We start from the raw sequence: 24,154 nt of genomic DNA, 5'->3' as shown, positions 1-24,154 counted from the left end.
CTCCTCTGCTTGCCAGGGGTGTTGGGAGGATAAATATGTTGCATATTGGGAGATGGTTGGCCTTGGAGGGATGAGAACTCAAGTGCCTAACAGGGGTAGGTGTCTGATTACATAAAGAAAGTACAGAAAGTATCATGATGGAAAGAGTGGTGGATTTCTAGCTTCTATGAAGGTTCTGTGAGATTGTCTCTTGCTAGCCCATTAAGGGTGTAAGAGAGGGTATGAGGGGAACAACCTTTTTGGTAGGCATGTCACAAATTAGCCCTGCACCTCTGCCGAGTGCCACTCCAGTTCCCTTCCCCTGTCTGATCTGCTGCTCTGCTTTCTGCTCCCAGTCCTATCCACCATGGTTCTACCTCTCCCCTTCCTGGTTTACTGTGCACAACACAAGGAGGCTACCTGTGCCACTTGTAGGATGCAGGTTGGCCACCCCTAATATAAAATGTAAGCTCCATGAGTGGAGGTCTGGGTTTCCAGGGTTGGAGTGTTTCTCCAAACAGCAGCTCTCTGGCTTTTCTCCTGGTATTCCTATAGCAGGTGTTGATGGGACTCAAAAAAACCTGTAACCAGCCTTTAGAGGATGTCAGCCTTGACCAGAGTGAATGAGGGAGGAAACAATGATTGGAGGATATTTTGAACATCAGCTTGTACCATCCCCACCCCATCCCCTCTGCCAAGCGAGCTCCAAGGTGAACACCACATAATATGCTTCTGGGACAGTAGTGTGTTGGAGGATGTTGACCAGCCATCCCTTTCCTTTCTTAGCTAACAGGAACCTGCCATTGTTGCTGAGCCTCATCTTTCTAGTGCAGCTGAGAAATGAGGCTGAGAGAGAGCTGGACAGCACAGACTTCAAGCTGCTCCACCATGGTGAGTCTCTGCATCCTTCTTTTCCTGCTGGGATCTGTTTCTATGCTTAGACTGAGGGCCTGGTTGTTGTTGGAACTCAGGGCTCCTTTGCACTGCTGTGGTAGTGGGAGTAAAATATGTGTGCAATCCCTTCAGGGTTCTTCTTTGTGGCCAGACTATAAGAGTCTTTCTGTATGTGAGAATCAGGCTGTCCTTAATGTACCTCTGCTCTGACCTCACATGGCAACCAAAGTCTTTTCTGCTGCCTGGGGTTGGCTGTAACCTTCCTTTTGTTTGTTGCTTCTCAGTGGTGGAGGTGCAGAGTAAGGCACTACCTTCCTCTTACTGCTCAGAGGCTGAGCAGGTGACAAGTCCCCTACCCTGGGAAGAGACTTCAACTGTTTTGTCCACATAGCAGCAGATGATTCTTCCCACCTCTGGGAGTCACCAGAAATAAGGGAATGGGGCTGCTAACTAACGTGACAGGAAGATGTGGCAGTTTAAGCCAGACTAGAACGCAAGAACCGAACAGCTAAAAACTACCCCAGAGCCTGTCAGACAGGGCTTTCAGCATCATTCCTCACTGCATATTGATGTTATGTAGGAAAGTGAAGTCGGTGGTCCCTCACAATCAGTGACAGAGAAACAGTTTTGGGTTACAAGGTCACCTCTGATGTGGGGAATCGCATGCATGTCTGCCTGTGGGGGCAGCTAGTGGGTTTGTGTGAGCTGCTCAGAGATTGTGTGTGTCAGAGGTAGACGAGACTGACTCATTTGGTCCGTGGTCTCTTATCCTAGTGCCTGGATGATGCAGGAACATTCTCCACAGCAGTCTGCAGCACTGTTCTGTCCCATGTTAAAAGGTCCAGGCTTTGTGATTGCCACTGCTTTCTGTGGGTCTGCTCTGCAGATGGCCAGTAACCTAAGAGAGCAGAGTTAGGAAGAGGCATCTGTTTTTATTTAGAAGATAAGGTATTCATGGTAAGGACTGTCTCTTTGTTATGGGCAGGTACGGTGCCTAACACAACACTGCTGGATCCTCAGGGTTTTAATGGTAATCCTAACAATTAATAGATGGACAGGTTTTTCACCTTCCTCTGAAGTATCTGGTGCTGGCCATTTTCTTAAATAACCACAGGCTGGGTGGATCACAGAGCTGATCTGGCATGGCAGCTCCTCAGTCCTTGCCTTCCTCCCAGATTTTTGTTCTGAACACTATCCTTGTAGGTTTGATGTTAGGAGCCAGCAAGATATGTCTTCAACAAACCACTTATTTTGTAGCCTGTCACTACTGAGACCCCTCACCTTCCTGTGCAAACCCTTTGTTTGGCATTTGTCATCCCTTGCTGCACTGTCTAGTTGAGACTAGATTTCCCTAGGAGCAGTGGGTTGTCACCTTGTATGAACTAAGCTTCTGGAACTTAATGAATAATAGCCAAATTCACCCCTTCTTTTTGTTTTTTTAAAGTTTTCCTCAGTTCCTTCAGCCCTTTCAGTATTTCAATTGTACTTTTCTCCAATTAGTTAATGTCTTTCTGGTCTTGGTATTGTGTCTGGTATTGTCTTTGGAAATGCTCAGTCATCTCCTGTATCACTGTGTCTTGTAGTCAGCAACCTCTGTGGGAAGTGCAGACCAGATGATGCAGAGCTCCTGCAACCCTCCTTGAACTTCCTGTATTGGAGCCTTCACCAGACAACGGTCTGCAGCCAACAGAGAGGTGAACAGGGTTGCATTAAATGCTATAGGCTGGGGCAGTTCCACTGAGTTGATCTCAACCCAGCTGTAGCTGAGCAGGTTTGGGTAATAAGGACCAGCAGAACTTGAGTTTCAGAGTGATGGAGAGGTCAAGAAGGATATTTTCCATTCTAGTTACATATTGCCTAGGTGCTTGATGGGTGGGGAAGTGTGGGGATTGCATGACAGAAGGGTACATGAGGAGCTTGCTGTTTTCTGTAGATTGAATCACTGACCTCAGGGGGGCAGGAAGTCCTCTGTATTTCACTTGCTTATCCAGCACCTCGCATGGTGAGACCATACTGCCTTACTGGGACTTTCAGGCCTTTATTACAATTCAAAAACTTAATAGAGAGAAGCAGATATAGGCAGCCATCCAGCTAGACTGTTTTAATACTGTTTATTTTATTAGCTGGCCCAGCAGTCATACCTCTGCAGCAGCAGGTGGGGTACTGGATAAGATGAACACTAAGGAGCCATGTTCTGTGGGTCTATGCTGTGGCCAGCTCTGATCCCTTGGGCTGTATGCCTGTTGGCTGTCCCTGCACCATCCCAGCAGACTCCTGAAACTGGCATGACTTTTTTCTTGCACAGTGGTGGCCGTGCTACTTTCCAGTGTTCCTTTGCTGGAGCTGCTTCAGAGAGTGCTGGATGTTACCTGGACATGGCCATCTCCCTCTGAACCTGCTTTATCATCCTCAGAGGAGGCACTTCTGTGCTCTGCTTGGCTGCTGACTGCTTCCCTCCTAGCTCACCAGCACAGTTACAACAGCGAGGTTAGAACCCACTGTGCAACTTGGATACAAGCTGCTGGGGGAACAGTTTTAACCTTAAAATAAAATCTCTGTTTGCAGGGAGAATGTGTCATGTTTGCTTGGAATCTGCTGGCCCCTGTGGATAGGGCAGATCTGCTTTGGCTATATGTGGTGCTTTGTTCTCCCAGCCTGGCAGGGGTCAGGAATCCTGTGGCATGGCCAGCTAAAAGGTGGAACATTTGAGAGGTCACGAGAAAAGGCAGTGATAAACAATATCTCCAGCTCTTCTCCAGCAATATATATTTGAAAGGCTTTTTTTTCAGGTAGCCTGTACCCCATTCTGCGAACTGCTGTGATGGATGGGGCCCTCTGTTGAAATTGCAGGGGACTGTACATAGAATATTTAACACTGATCCAGGAGGGTGATCTTTACCTCTGTGAACACCTCCCTCCCCCCCAACACACACACACACACCCACCCACCCTTCCTGAGTTAAAATCTTGGTGTGTGAGTGTAGGCTCTGCTCTGCAAATTCTTAAGCAGATGCTAGAACTTACTCTGGGCACCATTCCCGTGGAAATGAGGACGCTAGTCCCAGTCAGTCAAGCTACCCCAGATGCAATTTTTTTTTACAGAAGCAGGGCCTTAGTTTGTATTGCTAGGAAAGGGGTTTTTCCCCCAGTAAAGTATGGAAACCTCCCTCAATAATGAATTACTTCCTGTAACCCTTGGGCACTGGACTTTTCCATATTGCCAGCCATATTTATGTACAGAAAGATGTATGTGTCTAAGCTGTTAATCATGTCAGGAACCTGCAAAAAATTTAGCACCTTGGGAGTCACAAACCTAGTAGCATGAGACACAAAATGGGGAATTAAGGCCCTGAGGCAGAGAGGCTGACAGTTTGGCATGAATTATGCTTTTCCCAACAGGACAAAATGTTCAGAGTTGCATTGATGTATGGGTCCAGGGAAATGCTTGGTCCTAATGCCTAAGTGTTGTGTCTTTTGGGAGTTGGTTTGATTTTTTTTTTTTGCCATCCTGTACTGATCATTAGTATGGGATCCTTTAATGCCCTATAAATCTAGTGTTTAAATTAAACAGTACTTCACTGGCCTATCCAGATGGATACCATGGATACCAACAGTGTGAGAAACCACAGACTCTGTGTAGTCAGAGATAGATAAAGCAACCAAAGGTGTAGGATGGGCAGCAGAGACTCTTTCGCAAATGATTTGGAGTCAGATGAGCCATGAAGCATATAAGTAGTATTCCTCTGTTGGTCTCATCAAACTCTGAGCAATTGAAGCTCTTGTTTCAATATGCAAGGAGTGTGACAGAGCCTCTGTTGTTGTCACTGCCCCAGGGCTGCTCACGCAGTATTGCTGAAGCTGCCAAAGCATCCTGGTGAATCCCGCCCAAAGCTTGTGGTGTTTCTGGCTGTGACTGTGAACTGATGTCATGCAGTCCCCCTGAGTCTGCAGATATTTAAATGGAAACAATGGTGAGGGGGCTGGGGCATATGGCTTATAAGGAGAGGCTGAGGGAACTGGGCTTAGTCTAGAGAAGTAGAGACTGAGAGGAGACTTAATAGCAGCCTTCAACTATCAGAAGTGGGGTTTGAAAGAGGATGAAGCTAGACTGTTCTTAGTGGAGGGAGATGACAGAACAAGGAGCAATGGTCTCAAGTTGCAGCAAGGAAATTTTAGGTTAGATATTAGGAAGAATTTTCTCACTAGTAAAGCACTGGAACAGGTTACCCAGAGAGGTGGTGGGATCTCCATCCTTGGAGCTTTTTAAGACCCAGCTAGACAAAGCCTTGGCTGGGGTGATCTACTTGGGGATGGTCCTGCTTTGAGCAGGGGGTTGGACTAGGTCCCTTCCTCCTGAGGTCCCTTCCATCCCTAATTTTCTATGATTCTATGAATGGTTCAGAGAAGCATGAACTGCCCACATTCATTTCAGGTGGGTGCTAATAATGAAGGCAGTTTATCTGCCAGCATTAGGCTTGGTTTGTTAACTGTTTGGCAGCTGATAAGTGTAGCAGAAGCAACTATTTGTGCAGCTACAACAGGCAGCATGGAGGCAAGTGGACAGGACTTAGGCCATGCATCCTTGCTGTCCTTCCCCAGTCTTACCCAAGACCACTTCATCTTCTTCAGGTCTCAGATTTGCCAAGATTGTTCAGGGAGCAGCCTAACTAGCAGAGTTGATCCTCTGCTGACTGAACCCCAGAGCCAGGCATTGTGTCTCTTCCCAGTACTTCATTTTTTTTTACAGGTTCACCAGCCAATCTCTCTGAATTTAGAGAAGATCCTGAATGTAGTCATCTTCAGAAAGAAGAAGCCTGCACTACTCTTAGGTAGGCAGAGGCTGGTTGAAAGACTTGTTCTTGCAGCTTTTTTGCAGTAACTAGCACTTTGCCAGCTGCAGAGACTATGTGAAAAGTAGGGAAAGCATTGGGAGGGAGGTGGCAGCCCTGTGAAGGCAGGGAGAACACAAATGAGAATGATTTGTCTAGACAAACACTTTATTGGATGGTTTAGACAGAGATGGTCCTGCCTTGACTACACATGACCTGCTGAGGTTCCTTCCAGCTCTATGATTCTATGACTGTATTATTGGAGAAGAGCATGTCAGTACTGGTATGAGCCTGAGGAGTGTGGATGTGACCAGCTTGGAGCACCTGGGTGCATGCTTAGGGGGAGACCGAAGTGCTGAGGTCCCAGAGGGGAGTGGAGCCAGATGTCCAAGGACAGTGGTCGCTCCGTAAGGAGGTGATCCTCCAAGCCCAAAGGAAGGTAATCCCAACGAGGATCAAAGGGAGCAGGAGAGCACACAAGCCTCCATGGCTCACCAAAAGCATCCGGGAATGTCTCCTTTCTAAAAAGGAGGTGTATACCCAATGGAAAGAAGGGGTCATCACCAGGGATGACTATTCTGCAGTTGCTCGGGGATGTAGGGGGGCAGTTAGGAAGGCCAAGGCAGAGATGGAATTAGGACTAGCTTCTCAGATTAAGGACAATAAGAAGTCCTTTTTTAAATACATACGGTCAAAAAGAAGGTCCCGGGTAACGTGGGGTCCTTGCAGGACACGCTGGGAAATTTAGTCGTCCCACCAGACGACAAAGCTAACACGTTTAATGATTTCTTTGCCTCTGTCTTCCTAAGTAGGGACCAGAACAGCCACCACCCTGCTGGGCCCCCCTTGGGCCCCAGGGGAGGCACACCTGGGCCAAAGGTTAGCGAGGAACTAGTTAGGGAGCTTCTGGAGGGGCTGGACGTATTTAAGTCAGCCGGCCCGGATGATCTCCACCCTAGAGTCCTAAAGGAATTGGCCGAGGTCATTGCAGGACCCCTGGCACGGCTTTATGAGCACTTATGGTGCTGGAGGACTGGAAGAGGGCCAACGTGGTTCCCATCTTCAAAAAGGGGAGGAAGGAGGACCCAGGAAATTATAGGCCAGTTAGTCTTACCTCGATCCTAGGCAAGCTGTTTGAGAAAATTATGCTGGCACACATCCACGAGGGGCCAGCAGGGGACTGCATGCTTAGGGGCAACCAACACAGATTCATCAGTGGCAGATCCTGTCAGACCAACCTGGTGGCCTTCTACAATCAGATTACCAGATCATTAGATGCAGGGGTAGCAGTGGACATAGTCTTCCTGGACTTCCGGAAGGCATTTGACACTCTCTGTCACCCTCATTCAAAAAAACTGGGGGACTGTGGTGTCGACACCTACACAGTCAATTGGGTTGCCAACTGGCTGGAGGGCCGCACCCAGAGAGTGGTGGTGGATGGGTCATTTTTGACCGGGAGGGATGTGGGCAGTGGGGTTCCCCAGGGCTCAGCCCTCAGGCCCGCACTGTTCAACATCTTCATCAGTGACTTGGACGAGGGGGTAAAAAGCACCCTGTTCAAATTTGCTGATGACACCAAGATGTGGGGGGATGTGGGCACACTAGAAGGAAGCATCAGGCTACAATCAGACCTAGACAGGTTACAAGGGTGGGCGGACAAGAATAGGATGGGTTTCAACACAGACAAGTGCAAGGTGATGCACCTTGGGAGGAACAACCGGCACCATACCTACAGGTTGGGGAACTCCCCTCTTGTCAGCACGGAGGTGGAAAAGGATCTTGGAGTCATAATTGACTCCAAGATGAACATGGGCCGGCAGTGTGGGGAGGCAGCCAGGAAGGCCAACTGTACCTTGTCATGCATCCACAGATGCATCTCAGGTAGGTCCAAAGAGGTGATCCTCTCCCTCTATGAGGCACTGGTCAGGCTGCAGCTGGAGTACTGCATCCAGTTCTGGGCGTCACAGTTCAAGAGGGATGTGGACAGCATGGAGAGGGTCCAGAGGAGGGCCACTTGCATGATCAGGGGACAGCAGGGCAGACCCTATGAGGACAGGCTGTGGGACCTGAACCTGTTCAGCCTCCAAAAGAGAAGGCTGAGTGGGGATCTTGTGGCCTGTTATAAACTAGTCAGGGGGGATCAGCAGGCATTGGGGAAGTCACTGTTTCCCCGAGCACGGCCAGGAGTGACCAGGAATAACGGTCACAAGCTGGCAGAGGGTAGATTTAGGTTAGATATCAGGAAGCGCTACTTCACGGTCAGGGCAGCTAGAATCTGGAACCAACTTCCAAGAGAAGTGGTGCTGGCTCCTACCCTGGGGGTTTTTAAGAGGAGGTTGGATGAACATCTTGCTGGGGTCGTTTGACCCCAGTATTATTTCCTGCCATGGCAACGGGTCAGACTAGATGATCTACTCAGGTCCCTTCTGACCCTTGAAACTATGAAATGAGTCTGATGGCATCCCTCCATGGTGAGCATTTGTTCATGCTATGAAACTACCATGGAGTAGGGCAGCAGAGGTTGAATCTGACTGAGAACTGGAATAACAAGATAAGCCATGCTGCAGGGTAAGGCTGAGGCACGTGGGAAGCCTGTTGCGGTACCATTCCTGCCTGCAGCCTCTAAGTAAGGTCTGTCTCACTTCAGTAAGCACTGAAAACAAATCCACCAAGCTTTTCCTTCCCTCCTCTGCCTCAGCTGTGATGTGGCCACTCATGCAGGGTACTTTGGGGCTGGTTCATGGGTTGTAAGTGAAGGAGGGAAGATATTGTTTAGTAATAATGAGCAGTTCCCTGTCCAGTTGGTATTCTTCAGCTCCTGAGGTTCATCATTAGGCAGAACTTCTCCTCATCTCTGCTGGTGCTTATAGTCCAACCCACTGCCCAGAGCAGCTTGGAGTCCTTGCCATCAGAGGACGATGCCTCCCTGTATCCTCTGACCATGCGGCAGGTGCTTTCGCTTGTCATCAGTCTGCAGAATCTTTTGGCCCAGGTATATTTTCAGATATGTTTAAAAGAATGCACTAGAAAGGACATAACAAAGCCTATGGGGCTTTCTCCCTTGCTCTACTCCTTACAGAATTGCAGGGTATTTCTATGCTGACAGACAGTGAATATTTATGCTGTTGAGTGCCTCTGAATGTAATGAGGAGCCATACAAATTAGCCTGTACAGTGCTCTGTGCTATGTGCCTAGATTGTTTCCAGTGCTCAAGCTAGCCTGGGTATCGCTCACTGCATAGCACGCTGCTGTGTAAACATCACAGAGGTTAGAACTGGTAAAGATTTACTCGGCGTGTTTCCCTACCAGAGCTAATGGGTGCACCTTCTACTTATTTTCTTAGGAGACAGTTGCTGAGTCTTGTAGACTTTGAACCAAGCTCTTCCCTCTTGTGTGGCCCCATGATACCACCGGTGGCAGATAGGTTGCACATTTCATGCCAGGAGTGGGATGAAAAGTGTCATTTGTTTAAGCTATGCCCTTGAGAGATGGGATCCTTGTCTTTTTCACATTGCCCTCTTGTAGCAGCCATTGCCCTCATTTTCATTCCTTTTTGTTTACAGAAAGATCTGCTGCTTTCTCAAACAGTGGTTGCCTGCCTGGAGGCGCTGATGGAGTACCTGCATGTGAAGAACCAGGACACTGGTAAAGCCTGCCCAGCCCTTGCTCAGTTGGGACTCAGCCCTGCAATGGGCCAAACATTCTGGCCCTGATCCAACAATACCCTTAAGCATATGCTTTAAATTAAGCCCAGCAGGAGCCCCAGAGAAATCAATAGACATGCTGAAATACATAAGTTAATTGCATGCTTAAACATTTTGTTGGACTGAAGCCACAGTGCCCAGCTTCCTGCAGGATTAAGTCCTTTCTCTGGCCACAGATCCCTGGGTCATTTTTGGAAAGACTAAACTAATCTTCCTCACTCCAAAATCTGTTATGGCCCAAAGGAGTGGTCCTCTTGGGATTCTGGAATGGGGTACAGGGCCTTTCACACCCAGGTCATTTATTCCAGCCATTTAGCCCAGAGTGACCAGTTGATTGGGTTGGGGGCGAGCTACAAATGGGTTATGGAGCCCTCCACATTTTAAGGGGCAAGTTGCAATTTGCTTCTAGATTAGGGGTACCTGCAGGACACAGAACAACAGAATGTGGAGCTGAAACTCGCGGAGACCAAGTAGCAATCATAGAACTTCAACTCAAAAGGCCACCTTGCAGTGCAGGCAGAAGGCTTCTTGCAACTGAGCCAATGAAATAAGTGTTTCTTTTCAATTTTAGCATCCTGTGACCAAGTTGGGCATTGGTTCTAGCCTCAAAGCAGAAAAAAGGTTCCCTGCTCCCTGACCCATGCTAATCAGTAACAAACAGGGAGAGAGAATGCTAGAGGTTGAAGGAACCTTTAAGAAAAAGAGTATTGTCAGGAGAGAGAAAGTTGATGAATGAAAATTTAATACTACAGGTGAATGGCAGTCACTAGCCCATGGGCATCTCTGCAAAAAGTCCCAGCAGAACAGGATGACAAGAGGGGGTTGGTGGGAGGTTCCATTGCTTCAGGATTAAACTGAACAAATGCTGCTTCAGTATATCAGCAACAGCCAAACCCTTTGCTCTGCCTGCCCAAATTCTCACTGCAATGCAGAATTCCCTTCAGTGATTATAAGTCATTGCTTTCACTGAATTGCTCTGAAGGTTATCAGATGATGTATCATAATGTTTAGAAATAAGAACTCACTTGGTTGCTGTGCAGAGCAACTCATGTTTTATATATCACCCATGTTTTATATAGCACCATTCCTATCTCAGTTCCCTCCTAACCACTTTACAGAGTAGTGAATGTGATCCTGACAGTGTGTTGACCATGTAGGCAAATGCAGCAGCTTTTCTATACTTGACATCCAGTAGTTTGTGTTTGAAGAAAGGATGTGGTCAAAATCACAGAAGGTAGAGATGAGAAGTTGTGTGTGTCCTGTGTTTTTCAAATGTGTACCACTGGACCACTGATGATGTGTGGAGAGCAGGCTGGGTTATATGATGCTTATGCTTACTTCTCCTCAGTTCTACCTGCTAAAAGATGGCTTACCCATACATGAATGCTTTTGTAGCATTGCTCTTCCACGAAGAGCTTCAAAAGAGCAGTGATGTGACTGATATTTGCAGGGGAGGTGCCCACAAAGTCAACTGTATTCAGATGTGGTCTGTGTTCCAAAAGCGTGGGAATCTTTATCTCACTTTCTCCAACCCAGATTGTTTCCTACAGTACAGGCTCTAGCACCTGTTCAGTTTGGGCTTAAATAGTTCAAATGATGAGGTTTCCTCTACTTAAAGGGAAAGTCTTCAGTCTAATGCATCTCACTGTCAGGAAACCTCTCCTGATACCAGACCTAGGTTTTTGAATTCTGGATGAAGGATTGCCCATTATTTGTATTGAAAAATGCCCCATGAAATACATTTATCTACCACCCATACAAGCACCAAAGATGGACAGAAAGATTCTGAGTTCAGTGTATCTAAGGGATGGCTCTTTTGGTACTTTCCGTTTTTTGCCGAATACTTCACTATAGAGCCTGAGTTAGGTAAGACCTTATATGTGACCGAAACCCACTATTCTCTGGTTGAGTAAGCCTTTGGCCTGGTGACCAGGCTCTTGCATGATGAAACGGATATTAAAAAAAAAGCCACATTAATGTCTTATAGTATGGGCTTTATAGGCATAATGAAAGGGTTCCTGGTTTGTATAAACCAGTGCCTGTACCTACGTTCAACTTGCCATGAGGCAGTTTTTAAAGTCACTGCTAGTGGTTTCTTTTCTCTCTTCCAGCTCTTCACGTTGCTTCACAGCCCTGGAATCGATTTCTACTGTTCACACTACTCAGTGGTGGTGAGAAGTCCTTCCTTTGTCCAGAAATTCTCAGACTTGTGACTTTGGTGAGCAGGGAAAGTATAGACCATTCTCCATTTTGTCTGTGTATCAGTACAGTGCATCTATGTAAGTGATGGGGTGTTGTATTATACAGATACTCCCCAAACACAAGCCCGGATGTGGCCATTGTTCTCAGTCATTAACTACATTCCTGTCTCATAACTGAATAACAAACAGATGTACTTGAAATGTGGAAAGAAGGCCCCTGTGAAAATGCTGACTGTTAGATGTGTGTTCTTTCACTGTTTGTTGCATTCCCTTCACATGTCAAGACCATTGTAGGGGAAGTGATACAGGGACTATTTGATTACTTGTGCATTACTGCATTGTGGAAGCACTGGGTAGGATACTGATGTCAAATATTTGTTAAGATATTGTTGAAAGAAGCCTGTGGTGGGTAACAGTGCACAAAACTCTACCCTATTCTGAATCAGGTGTTACCTATATGAGAAGGCTGCACCACTACAACATAAATCATTTTCCAAAACTTTTTAATTAAACAAGTATGAACAAGTGTGAAGCCCTGTTCATTTGCTCTTATTTCAGTATTAAAACTAGCATTTTCAGTTTAGTATTGCTTGGATTCTAAATTGACCTGAGTTAAATCAAAATAAGCCTGGCTTAAACCACAATAAGCATGTCTCAGTTGCTCTTTGCACCACTTAATTAGATTGGCGTAAACATTAGGTCCTTAGTTAACCAAGTGCATTTTTGTATAGAGAAGGTCTTAGCTGGGAGTGAGTCACCACTGGATTTCTGGGTTGATTTTTGTTTCCTTCCCCTGTTTTCATTCCAGTTTGCGAGGTATCAGAACAACACTGTTATTTCTCAAAGTGAAATTAGCCAGATCCTCCAAGAGGCAACAAAAGCCAATTTATTAGAACTTCCTGAAAACATATCCCAAGCTCTTCGCCTCTTTCTTCTTCAGGTAAGAGTGCTGGTAAGGTCTGGGAGGAAAAGGGAAATAGGCACATGAGCTGTCTACATATGCACTTGTTGGTGTTCTAATTAGAAGGCTCCAGTGCTGCCACAGCATCACACATATTAAGCCTCTGTGCATTTTTAAATGGCTGCAGGGCACTTTATCTAAATCTTGTTAAATTGAGTTGTAGATAAAGTGTCCTGCAGCCATTTTTAAATGCGTGGGGGGCTTAATACATGTGACAGTGAGGTGTTTTAATTAGAGTGGCTGTCTGAGAACCACTCTAATTAAAACACCCACCCCCTGAGCACGTGTATAGGCAGCCTTAGTGGGCGAGTTCATAAGGAGGAAATTCCACACATGGTCACATTGGGATTTGCTAAGAAGATCTAGAAGTCCTTTGGGTTGGGTGAGGTAGAGGTGAAGATGGGGGGGTCCTAGTCAGTCTGGTTGGCTCTTTTTGTCTGGTGCAGTGAGGAAGGTGCTGTGGAGTGGGGAGGCAAAATGATTCAACGTGTCTGCCCAGGTTGTATTATTCAATTGCTTTGAGCCTGCCCCGCTTCTTGATTCCCACCCTTTGTGCTTGTGGGGTAGAGTGTGAGTGCTTCATTCCCACAGATGGGGGTGAGGAAAGCAAGAAAATGAAGAGGCAAAGGAAGAAGCCCATCCATTACCTCTTGTTCTGGAAGTCCTTTTCACTTGGTTACTCAGGTCCAGAGCAGGCGCGATCAGATAGAGCCAGCCCAGGCAGAGACCATTCAGACCTTACTGGAGACCGTCCCGCCAAGGACTAGGACTTCTCTAAAGATCCCAGACATGATGTATCCTTTTGCAGGTTGTACATCTTTGGCAGGTGACTTTGGTGTGGTGGCCTGGACACCTACTGCAGTTAGCTTAATTATAGGACAAAGGGAGTGACGAGGTGCCAGAGGACTGGAAAAGGGCCAATGTGTGGTCCCCATTTTCAAAAAAGGGAGGAAGGAGGACCCAAGAAACTACAAGCCTGTTAGTCTTACCTCAGTCCTGGGGAAGCTCTTTGAGAAAATTATCCAGGAGCACATCTGCGAGGGACCAGCAGGGGAGATCATGCTTAGGGGCAACCAACATGGGTTCATTCCAGGCAGGTCCTGTCACACCAACCTAGTGGCCTTCTATTACCAGGTCACAAAATCCTTGGACACAGGTGTTTTGGTGGACATAGTCTTTCTGGACTTTAGGAAGGCCTTCGACACTGTCTCTCACCCCATTTTCATTAAGAAATTGGGCAACTGTGGTGTGGATACCTACACAGTCAGATGGGTCATTAATTGGCTGGAGGGCCGCACCCAGAGAGTGGTGGTGAATGGGTCTTTTTTGACCTGGAGGGATGTGGCCAGTGGAGTCCCCCAGGGCTCAGTCCTTGGGCCTGCACTGTTCAACATCTTCATTGGCAACTTGGATGAGGGGGTGAAAAGCACCTTGTTCAAATTTGTGGATAACACTAAAATGTGGGGAGAAGTGGGCACACTGGAGGAGAGGGACAGGCTGCAACTAGATCGACAGGTTACAGGGGTGGGCGGATGAGAACAGGATGGGATTCAATACTGACAAGTGCAAGGTACTGCACCCAACATAGGCTGCCAATGTGGGGATGCGGTCAGGAAGGCTAACCGCACCTTGTCATGCATCCACAGATACATCATGAGCAGGTCCAAGGAGGTGATCCTCCCCCTCTATGCAACACTGGTCAGGCCTCAGTTGGAGTACTGCGTCCAGTTCTGGGCATCGCATTTTAAGAGGGATGTGGACAGCATCGAGAGGGTCCAGAGGAGGGCCACTCGCATTATCAGGGGGCAGCAAGGCAGGCCCTATGAAGAGAGGCTATAGGACCTGAACCTGTTCAGCCTCCACAAGAGAAGGCTGAGAGGGGATCTAGTGGCCTGTTACAAACTAGTCAGGGGGGACCAGCAAGCTATCAGAGAGTCCCTGTTCCCCCAAGCACTACTGGGAGTAACGAGGAAAAACAGCCATAAGTTGACCGAGATTAGATTCAGGCTGGATATCAGGAGGCACTACTTCAGTCAGGGCAGCCAGGATCTGGAACAAACTTCCAAGGGAAGTGGTGCTCACATCTACCCTGGGGGTCTTCAAAAGGAAGCTGGATAATCACCTAGCTGGGGTCGTTTGACCCCAGCATTCTTTCCTGCCATGGCAGGGGGTCGGATTTGATGATCTGCTCAGGTCCCTTCTGACCCTACCTACTTTGAAACTATGGTAACAACTTGTCTCTTCCCTGTATTGCAAACACTCTGGTGGGGGTTGTGTTCAGACAGGAATGTCTGACAGAATAAGCACAAGTCTAAGAGCCAGGGACTTCCAAGCGGTAAGGTTTGCCCTGGCAGAGGATCCCACCGAGGTTGAGGAATTTACTTAAATTCTTATGTCTGCCTCAGCTCTTTCACTGCTATCTCATGCTTATGCTTGCTTGCCTTTACCTCAGGAGTGGCACAGAGATAGCTGAATGCTTGTACTTGGAAGACAACAAACCCTAAGAAAACACTAACTACCAGCCCTGGTGAAAAGGGCAGCAGGCATGTCTGATGACTCTGCCAAGCAGCACCCCCTGCTCTGCCTTAGCTGGAAACAGAGGAGATGGACCCTACTCCTGGCTGCAGCCTTCCCAGCTAGAGGGATGGGTTTCCCCTAGTCTTGACTGGAGAATAAATGAGTGAGCCTAGAGTACCTGCCTAGTTAAGTGATGACTCTTCTGTCTGGTTTTACCTTTTTGGTTTGTTTGTGCAGCACTGTCTCAGCTACTTAATGCCTCTGGGGCAAACCTCTTGACCCTGCAGGGGACTCTGCTCATAGTAGATGATGCTGTTATGAGTCATATGTACTGCAATATTTGGAAGGAATGTCTCTCACCTTTGAAGATCACATGAGAACTAATCCCCAAATATGTCTTTTCAGTAAACTCTGGTTAGTAATCAGCACCCACTGACTGGTAGGCGCAACCTTGGGGGTATTCTTGCCAGACTGCTCCATGCTGGGAGCTCAGGTTTTTACCAGAGTAAAAGCTGTCAACCTAGAGACCCTGTGGGGATTTCCTGCAATTCTTTTCTGTGTATGGAGGAGGGAATGAGTGACTTGAAGGGATGTCCTGTGGTCTTGCCAAGGCAGCTCCCTTTTTCCTTTTTTTTTTTTTAAAAAGTGGTCTTCATCTACCAGAGGGTTTCTGAACTTGTTTTTAAAAAGGGATTCTGGATGCATTTGAAGGGTGTGCGTGTGTGTCTGAAAGTAGGTTTTCCTGCACACAGTTCATTTTGTTTTTTATTCATGACATTGGTGTCAGATGCCTGGGAGGAGTGGCAGTCTCTCTCTCACACATCAGAGACTAAAATAAGAGGCGGGACATGCAGAGAACTGAGAAATAAGAAACAGATGGAATAAGAGACCATTTTTACCTTTCATGCCAGGCATTGGTTTGGAGAAGGCTTATAACAGGAGTGATTTCTAGCCTGCTTTTGAAAGCTGTTCTGCTGTTGTTGGAAAGCCACCACAAAATAAAATCTTGGAATGTCCCTCTCTCTTCTTTATTTGTTGGCAGTTACTTTGCGGGAGTGAGCCATCTAGCACAGACTCACATTTATCAGTGCCCTGAAGGAGCTCTTGCCAACAGCACTAACTCCACATTGGGCAGCCCTGTCAAGGGACAGGTTCTTATTGGTGTGCTGCTGCCCTTTCACCCTCAAGCTGCTTGCGCCTTTTTTGGCTGATGAAAGTGCTTGATACTACTGCATTTCCCAAGTGGATCTGGGTGAGTGCTGTCAGCTTGTAGTACGGCAGTGACTAAAGTAGATTGGGACAGGCGAGATTGCTCTCTCAGCCTGACCTAGGAAAGAAGAGGATCTTGGCACAAGACTTGTCTTACCCAAGCCAGTGTGAGAAGGAATTTAAGAGGCTCCCTTCTGCCTTTAGCAGGGAACTGGTTAACTCTGCCCTGGAGTCTCCTGTTGGAGCCTCTTGTTTCCTCTTGACAAGAGGAATTAAACAGAAGAGTTCTCTGCCTATGTATCACTTCTTCAGAACCGTGGTGACATGGAAACCTGTTATGATCTCCTAAAAATACCATGTACTCCGTGCATGCTTGTTTCCTGTGACCTTCCACTGACTATAAAGTTGACTGCAGCCTCCAGCTGCCACCACTTGGCACAGACAAAGGTAGTTCTAGAAGGTCACCATCCATTGTATCCCCTCTCCTCATCCATGTGCACCTTGGAGCCCACATCCTTGACTTAGTCACAATGCCATCTGTCCAAGTGTGGCCTTAGTCACAAGTGAATCCTTTGCTACTGCTTCAGGTCTCTAAAACCCTCCCTTCCACATTCTTGTTCACTGATCACCTCATCTGAGATGTACAGACACCAGACCCACCCTTTTCCTGCTGCCTGCAGCTGTTACCCCATGGCAACCAGACCTAAGGGGTGAGTCTTTGAGGCAGGGGTAGATCTGGGGGGGGGGTGCACTCATGCAGCCCCACTTTCCTTTTGATTCCTGCTCCACCCAAAGTTTAAAACCAACTGTTTGGCAGTGGCAGAACTTCTAGTCAGGCTGCAATGAGCGAGTTGCTTGACTGCAGGGCTCATCATCTACCCACTTCCTTCTAAACTCTTCATTCCACAGGTGATGATGATCTTTCCTTGTTAATGGTCTTGCCCTTGCACTAATCAAGCTAGCCTTTCTTCTGCCATTCTGCTGCCTGTTCACTGCTCCTGGATGTGAAGCTTCTGTTTCACAGTCTCACAGATTTGTTTTTGAACTCATTCCAGTAAAATACTATTTATTTTTGTGTCAGTCTTAAGCTGAATAGTGCAGCCCATAGCCCCGGCAGAAGAGGAAAGCCTCTATTTTTTTTTTCACTGGGAGGAAAAAATGTGTTGCATTATATGCAATGAGGCATCTCACCCTCTGCCACCCCACTTTTCTCAGCATCCTAGATCAGACCATGCTTCTCAGTCTCCCCTTCAACCACTGGCCTGACTTGACTGAGATGCTGTAGCTCTCCACGGTGAGGCCTTTTTAAGGCCTCAGTCCTACAGAGCCTGGTATAGATGGCAAACTGTGAGCCAGTGTCGAAATCAGAGATGTAAGGCTGGAAGGGACCTCAGGAGGTCACCTAGCTCAACCCCCTGTTCCAACCAGGACCAGCCCCAACTATCTCAACCCAGCCAAGGCTTTGTCTAGCCAGGACTTAAGAACCTCCAAGGCCGGAGACTGCACTGCCTCTGGGCAACCTGTTCCAGTGCTTTACTACCCTCCCAGTGAGAAAGTCTGCCCTAATATCCAATCCAAACCTCCCTTGCTACAACTTGAAACCATTGCTCCTTGTTCTGTCACCTGCTGAGAACAGCCCAGCTCCAGCTCCATGGACCTGGAGGCTGCTATCAAATCCTCCCTCACTCTTCTCTTCTCCACGTGAAACAAGCTCAGTTCCCTCAACCTCTCCTCATAAGTGATGTCCCCCAGCCTCTGACCCCTTTGTTGCCCTCTGCTGTACCGTCTCCAACCTCTAGCGGAGGTCCAGTTTCTGTAGTGGGAGGGGGCAAGCCTGAACACAGGACTCCAGATGTGGCCTCAGAAAAGAGGGGAAGAATCTGCTGGCAGCGCCTTCCTCCTGGCGGGTCTTTCGGGGCACACCTGCCCCGTGGAAGCGAAGCTTTGCCCTCAGGCCGGGGGTTGCGGGTCCCGGCTCCACCCCCCCGCGGGCCCTGGGCAGCCCGCGCCGGCCTAGGCGGGGACGCGAGGCGCGCGGTGCATGCCGGTTTGCTGCGAGCCAGGCGGTCCAGCGGCCAGGAGGGGGAGGAGCGGCGGCGGCGGTGGCAGCAGCAGCAGCAGCAGCAGCATGACAGCCTGGACGGGCAGGTGAGGGGCCGGGGCCGGGGCGGTTGGTCCCGCACTGTTCCGTTGGAGGCGGGGGGAGCTCCCGCTGCAGTGCCCGGCCTGCCCGCGCTGCCTGGCGAGGGGGATCCCGGGGGCTGGAGCGCTGCCCCCAGCCCTGCCGGTAGCGGGAGCTCCGCGCGGCCGGGGGTCTTGGCCTCTGCCGCTGAGGGGGCTGCAGGGGCGGCCCGAGACAGCTCCGGCGCAGGGAGTGGGGTGATTCGGGGCCCTGGCTTCCACCCAGGGGGCAGGCTTGGCACGGAGGAGCGGCTGGGGGCTCCTGGGCCGCCACCTCCTGGCCCTAGCCACGCTGGCCGCCTCGGCCTCTTGTGGGCTAAGAGCGAGTGTAGGAAGCATGAGTGACCCGTGCCTCCTGAAAATGGGGGGCACCCGCAGAAGCCGCCGGTCCTGCCGGGGGGAGGGGCACCAGCCCTACCGACAGCATCAGTGTCGGCACCCCCTACCAGTTGCCTATGGTAGGAAGTATCCGAAGTCTGGGGCTAAAGAGCCTGGGATGGAGGATGCTTGGCTGTGGCATCTGGGCGCATCCAAACTTCAACACTTGGGCTTGGGCCTGTGGGTAGGACGCCTGCCAGCGGTTTCAGGAGCATCTGAAGTCCCAGGGCATGAGCCTGGGACAGAGGATGCTTGCCAGTAGTAGTGCCTGGCTATGATAAGTATGCTACGCTGTACAAGGTGTTGAGAATGATTGAGCTTTGCCTGCTCAATCCACATGGTATTTGGGATGGTTGAGTTCTGCTTACCCGATATCTTTTGGAACTCATTTGGCTAATTTGACCTGGAGCACAAAAAATATTATTAATAATAATAAAAAAATCTATCTACCAGTGAGGATGCTTTGGCTGGGAGGACCCTTGGGGACTGTGGGGCTGCTTTTCTGTCCCTCATCCTTTCATGTTTCCTCACAGTTTCACTAGGTGGGGTCCGCTGGCTCCTATGATACATTCAAGGGCTAGTGGGCACTGGCTGGTGTGCTCTGTTGATGTCTTGTCTCTCCCCAACCCCCCATGGAGAACTCGCTTTGAACTTCTGACTTTGTTCCTGCCCCTGTTTCCCTGTTTCCTTTTTAGTTGTGCCCCAAAATCACTTGGCATATACCCAAGAGACCCCGTGTCACACCGTAGCAGAGGGCAGATGCTGAAAGGGAGAGTGAACTGGGCATGACCAGAGTTTTTTCCCCACTTCCTCTCCCACTTACAGCCTCCACCATTTAGGGCCTAGGAAGTTCTGATTCAGATGGTGCCCCTCACTCCTGTGCTCAATAGCGACTAATGCCCCTTTTCTTTAAGAATGCATCCAATCTCTTTTTGAACCTGGCTAAACTGTCAGTGTCCACAGTACCTGGTGGCAAGGATATCCACAGTGTAATGACACACTGTGTGGAAAGGAACTTCCTTTCATTAATTTTAAACTGCCTTCATTTTCTGGGCTTTAATTCTTAAAACTGGGCAGTGCCCAGGATCATTTGTTCTTTCTTACAAGGGTCAGTTTCTGGCTGCACCTGAGTCCATTATATTCTGGGCACGAAAGTGGTGTCCTGGTTCTGAAAATGCTGAACTGGATCGTCATGTTGGGTAAGCCCAGATCTGGTACCTTGTGTCTGACCACAGTGCAAGCTTAGGAAGGAAAGGGGAGGAATACCATTAAGAGGTGTCTGGGTTCTGTGTGAGCTGGTGTCCCTTGTAGTGGGTCAGGCCTTTTAGAGAGAGGCTTAAACTCCCTACAGTACTGTATCACAGTGGGGGAGGATTTATCCCCAATCCCATGCATATCTTGCCCCCAACCTTTCCCTCCCAGTTGCTGCAGGTGCTCAAGACGATGCTAAAAGACACTGAGGGCCATTCAGTTACTCTGGTATAGGACCTACCTTGTCTGACCCTGACAGATGACCCCTGCTTAATGTGTCCCCAGAGTCTATATGAGCATTCATGATGGTTTGATTCACATTTCTAGATTGCTTTGATCTCCCCTGCCATTCCTTCTCAGCATATCCCAATACATAATCCCTCTGAAATGCTTAGGAGAAATGATTTTCTTTACTCTTTCTCCAGGGGAGGAAACGTGTCAGTTGTAAAAAAGGTTCTGATGCAGTCTGGCACTGGATTGCTTTGTACTTAAGATCTTGCTGTCTCACATACCCACACTCATGACCCCCTGTTACCATTATATTAAAATACAGGATACCAATTATAGGGGACTTCCCTCCCTTACATTGTGCGCTCACTGTTTTCCTCCTTTCTTCTCTCTACCTTCTGCTGTGCGCTTTCTTTCTGTGCTCTTCCTCACCCTGTGTCCTAGGTTTTCTGAACAGGCAGGTCTTGTAAAGGACAAATGCTGATACCTGCCCAGATCTTTCCCAGCTGTATTCTGACAGGTTTATGTCCCCCTTGCGTGGCACTTGCTGCTGCGTAATTGATAGCATGCAGGGGACGGGTAGATGGCTGGACTTTTCAGCATGCAGCTGGTGCAATGTAAGCTAATCTGATTTCCTTGCCCTTTGGCCCTGCTTGATCACGTTCGGTTTCAGCAGCATTTATAGAGCAGTCCCTTCATCTTAGGCCTATCTCACACAGGCTTTAGTGCTGCTGCTGCTGCTTCTCTTGTGTGGAACATAAATGACTAACATGCACAGAACCAGATTCATCCCTGGTGCACAAGAAGGCAGCCCTCTTGGTTTCAGTAGGAGCTCCACCAATTGACACCAACTGATGATCTGTCCCAGATTATTTATATAATCTACATGTTTAAGGGGCTATTGAAGTAGTTGTGTTTAAATATTCATGACTTGTTTTATCAGTATTATTTTATGCACCTAAAACGGAAAGAAGTTTGTCTCTTATGTAGTTTTTATCATTGATGTTTTCTGTGTGGGTTTGGGTTTTTTTTTTTGCATTTGATGGTCAGGTTGGAGAAGGAAGCTAAATCAATCTCTTTCATAAAGGAGCAGTCTTGTGATAAAAGCTGTGGGTTCATGAGTCCTGGACTCGCTTCTCACCTTTGCCACTTATGCCCTGGGTGACCCTGGGGGGAGTCATTTCAGGCTGTCATTCTTAGTTCCCTGCATATGTGCGTAGCAGGGAGAGATTTACCGCCAGATAAATGTGTTATTGTCCCCACTTTACATTTCTGTCTCAGAGGGTTGCTGTGAGGATAAATACCCATGGGGAAGTCAGATTTTGAGAGACTTGGGTAACAGGGAATCAGGGACTTGCAAAATATATAGATAGCTTATGTACTTTCTTCTTTCTGGATGAAGTGGATTTTGGATTACTGCAAGATAAATTTTAAAGCTACCACTTCCCCCTACAAAAAACATTAAAACAAATGTGTTAACCAGTCACAAAGCCATGTCCAATCATTTTGGCTTCTGGGAAATGGAGAAACACCAGTCTAATGGGTTTTCTGCTACCTAAGCAGCTGGACAGAGCTGCCAAAAATATTAGTGGCAACTCCTCCCTATATATAAGACCATAGCACAGGTCTTTCCTCAACCTGGGCTTTTGGCAGAAGTTCTGTTTCAGCAGAAATTATTTTAGCAAAGCGAAAACCTGTTTGAAAATTTTCTCTTTTGTCTGATCCCTGAGTGGGGCCAAAGGGGAAAGCTTGCTAGAGAAAATGCAGAAGAACATCTATGCTTTCCATCCCATGTCCTGGCCTGGCAATCCCTCAGATTCTAACCTGCTTTCAAACCAGGTCAGCCAAAAAGATTTGGAATAGGTAGAACAGCTGTGTGAACCCCATTCTAGGAGGGCCATATCTACTCTCCAAACATGCTGAAGATGGTGGTTGCTGAGTAAAGGTGGGTTAGAATCCGATTTAACATTAGTATTAACATCAGTTTAGCTCAGCAATACTCACACTGCAGATCCTGCATCACTCTTAAGCTGGTCACCTTCAGCATACCAAAAAACACGTTATCAAAGGTGTTTTCTGCATGTATTAGGTAGGCCTTTCCTGCAATCGTGAATAATGCAACACGCGTGTCATCTGCCTCTTCAGGGTGAACTAATGTGCTGTAGTTTTTATTCTTTTGAACCAGAGCATTTTTGCACAATTCACCAAGGCACATGTATGCTACTGTGGTTTATGTTTAATGCCAAATGTTCACAGGGTTCCTGAGCCAGTTGGACCATCACTGATTTAGTTAAATTGGTTTTACAGCTTGTTACAGTTTTGGGGTAACTTCCCTTGTGTAGACAAGACTGGCATGCATGCACATGGTCATCAGAAAGTAACTGAGATTACTGGGGTGGAAATATACCCACTAAGACTTCAGGAATCATCTGAGTGAGGGACTGATCTTTTAAAATCAGCTCCTTGCGATTTGCATCAAACTAATTTCCACCATCCTAGCTCTACACCCAGTGGTGCTCCCTCACCTCAGCAGATTCCCTTCATCTCTGGGGCCAGAAGGTCTGATCTGTGTGGATCCAGTCTTCTCAGAATCTTGTCTCTGCAGGAGAGTCGAATTGGTGCAGGGCAAGCGGCTGGAGCTGCACTGCTATGTGCTGCAGTTGTGCAGTCCCCACTTGTGTCATGTGCTGGACAAGGCTAGGGGAAACTGGCCTCTGGGTCCCTGCTTTTCTTACTTTTCACCCCTCCCCTTAGGGAATTGGTTAGTTGTTCGCAGCCTCAATTAGCTTCTCTTCTACCCGTGTCAGCTGCTACCTGTAGTCACTGTTTCATGTCAGCACTGCAGGGCAGAGACTGGCCACTGCTTCCCTTCGCCAGTGGTTCTCTGCCTCCCTTGAGAGGGATCTTGGGTGCTTCTTTGCCATTCTCCTCCTTTCATCATAGAAAACAAGGGTTTTTAATGCTGTGAACTGCTTCAAAGGAGCCTTTGTTTCAAGAGAGCTTTTGAGGAAAAAGCAGCTGCAAGCTCTGACCCAGATGATTCAGCCATGGCAGAACCCACCACGGAACCATTTTGGGCAGCAGAATGCAAAGTTTACAAGGCAGCAGTCCTGTCCTGGGCTTTTCCGTAGACCGGTGCTGTCACTCACTTTACAGACTGGGCAAGAACCCCAGCAGACTGACTGGCTGACTCCAGCTGCGGCATGGTTTTCCCCCAGCTCCCTCTGACATCCCGTGGCTGTGGCGTTGCACATTCAACACCTGTGCCCGCTCTCAGTGATATGCACAGGGGCACACAGAAGCTGATGGCTGGATCCCAAAGTCAATGCTGCCAGTCCTGTGTTGGTCTGTAGGTTGTTCCTTTTCGTCTTGTAACCAAATTGGGCCTTGGACTGAGCTGGAGAGCCAAGGGCATTATCATGATGTGTGGAGAAAACTTTGCCATCTACGGTCTTATCAGAGAGGCTTGACCTTGGGGATGGAACACTGCACAGTGGCTTTTGAAATCTGGTGTCAGCTGGTGCCTCAGTTTCACCACCTGTAAAATGGGAATAATGATACTGACCTCTTTTGTAAAGTATTTTGTGATCTGCTGATGAAAAGCAGTGTATGGGAGCTGAGTCTTGTTGTATAATGTGAACACATTGATTCATTAGTATCTGCACTTGCTGCCTGTGGCCCTAGAGGTCTCTGAAATTAAGCAAAAGATATATACATTTTACTGCACCCTTCATGTTGCCTGATATCTTACCTTTCTGCTGAATGTTGTACTGTGCCTCTGAATGGGTTAGTCTGCTGTGGTGGCAATTCCAGGGGAGAGAA

The 24,154-nt window shown here is 48.1% G+C and overlaps 1 protein-coding gene across 4 annotated transcripts in view; it reads left to right on the top strand.

Moving 5' to 3' along the window:
- Nucleotides 1-24,154, top strand: part of LOC149866100 (coiled-coil domain-containing protein 134-like) — a 73,207-nt gene that overhangs the window by 33,724 nt on the left and 15,329 nt on the right. For 2 of the 4 annotated variants that reach the window (XM_090042915.1, XM_090042916.1), the window contains exon 1: nt 18,284-18,442. Coding sequence is in view for 2 of the 4 variants with exons in the window: in XM_090042918.1 (XP_089899044.1) it covers nt 766-870; nt 2,457-2,567; nt 3,179-3,360; nt 5,621-5,702; nt 8,504-8,694; nt 9,266-9,347; nt 11,518-11,637 (873 nt within the window). In the remaining 2 variants the exon portion in view is untranslated. Of the gene's footprint in view, nt 1-765; nt 871-2,456; nt 2,568-3,178; nt 3,361-5,620; nt 5,703-8,503; nt 8,695-9,265; nt 9,348-11,517; nt 11,638-18,145; nt 18,443-24,154 lie in introns of those variants that run through there. The other 2 variants (XM_090042918.1, XM_090042919.1) reach the window with 2 other exon arrangements.

Source organism: Crocodylus siamensis, chromosome 4 (assembly GCF_052110815.1).
Source record: "Crocodylus siamensis isolate JL-2025a chromosome 4, ASM5211081v1, whole genome shotgun sequence".
Taxonomy (NCBI): Eukaryota; Metazoa; Chordata; order Crocodylia; family Crocodylidae; genus Crocodylus; species Crocodylus siamensis.
This window is presented reverse-complemented; position numbering and strand designations above follow the sequence as displayed.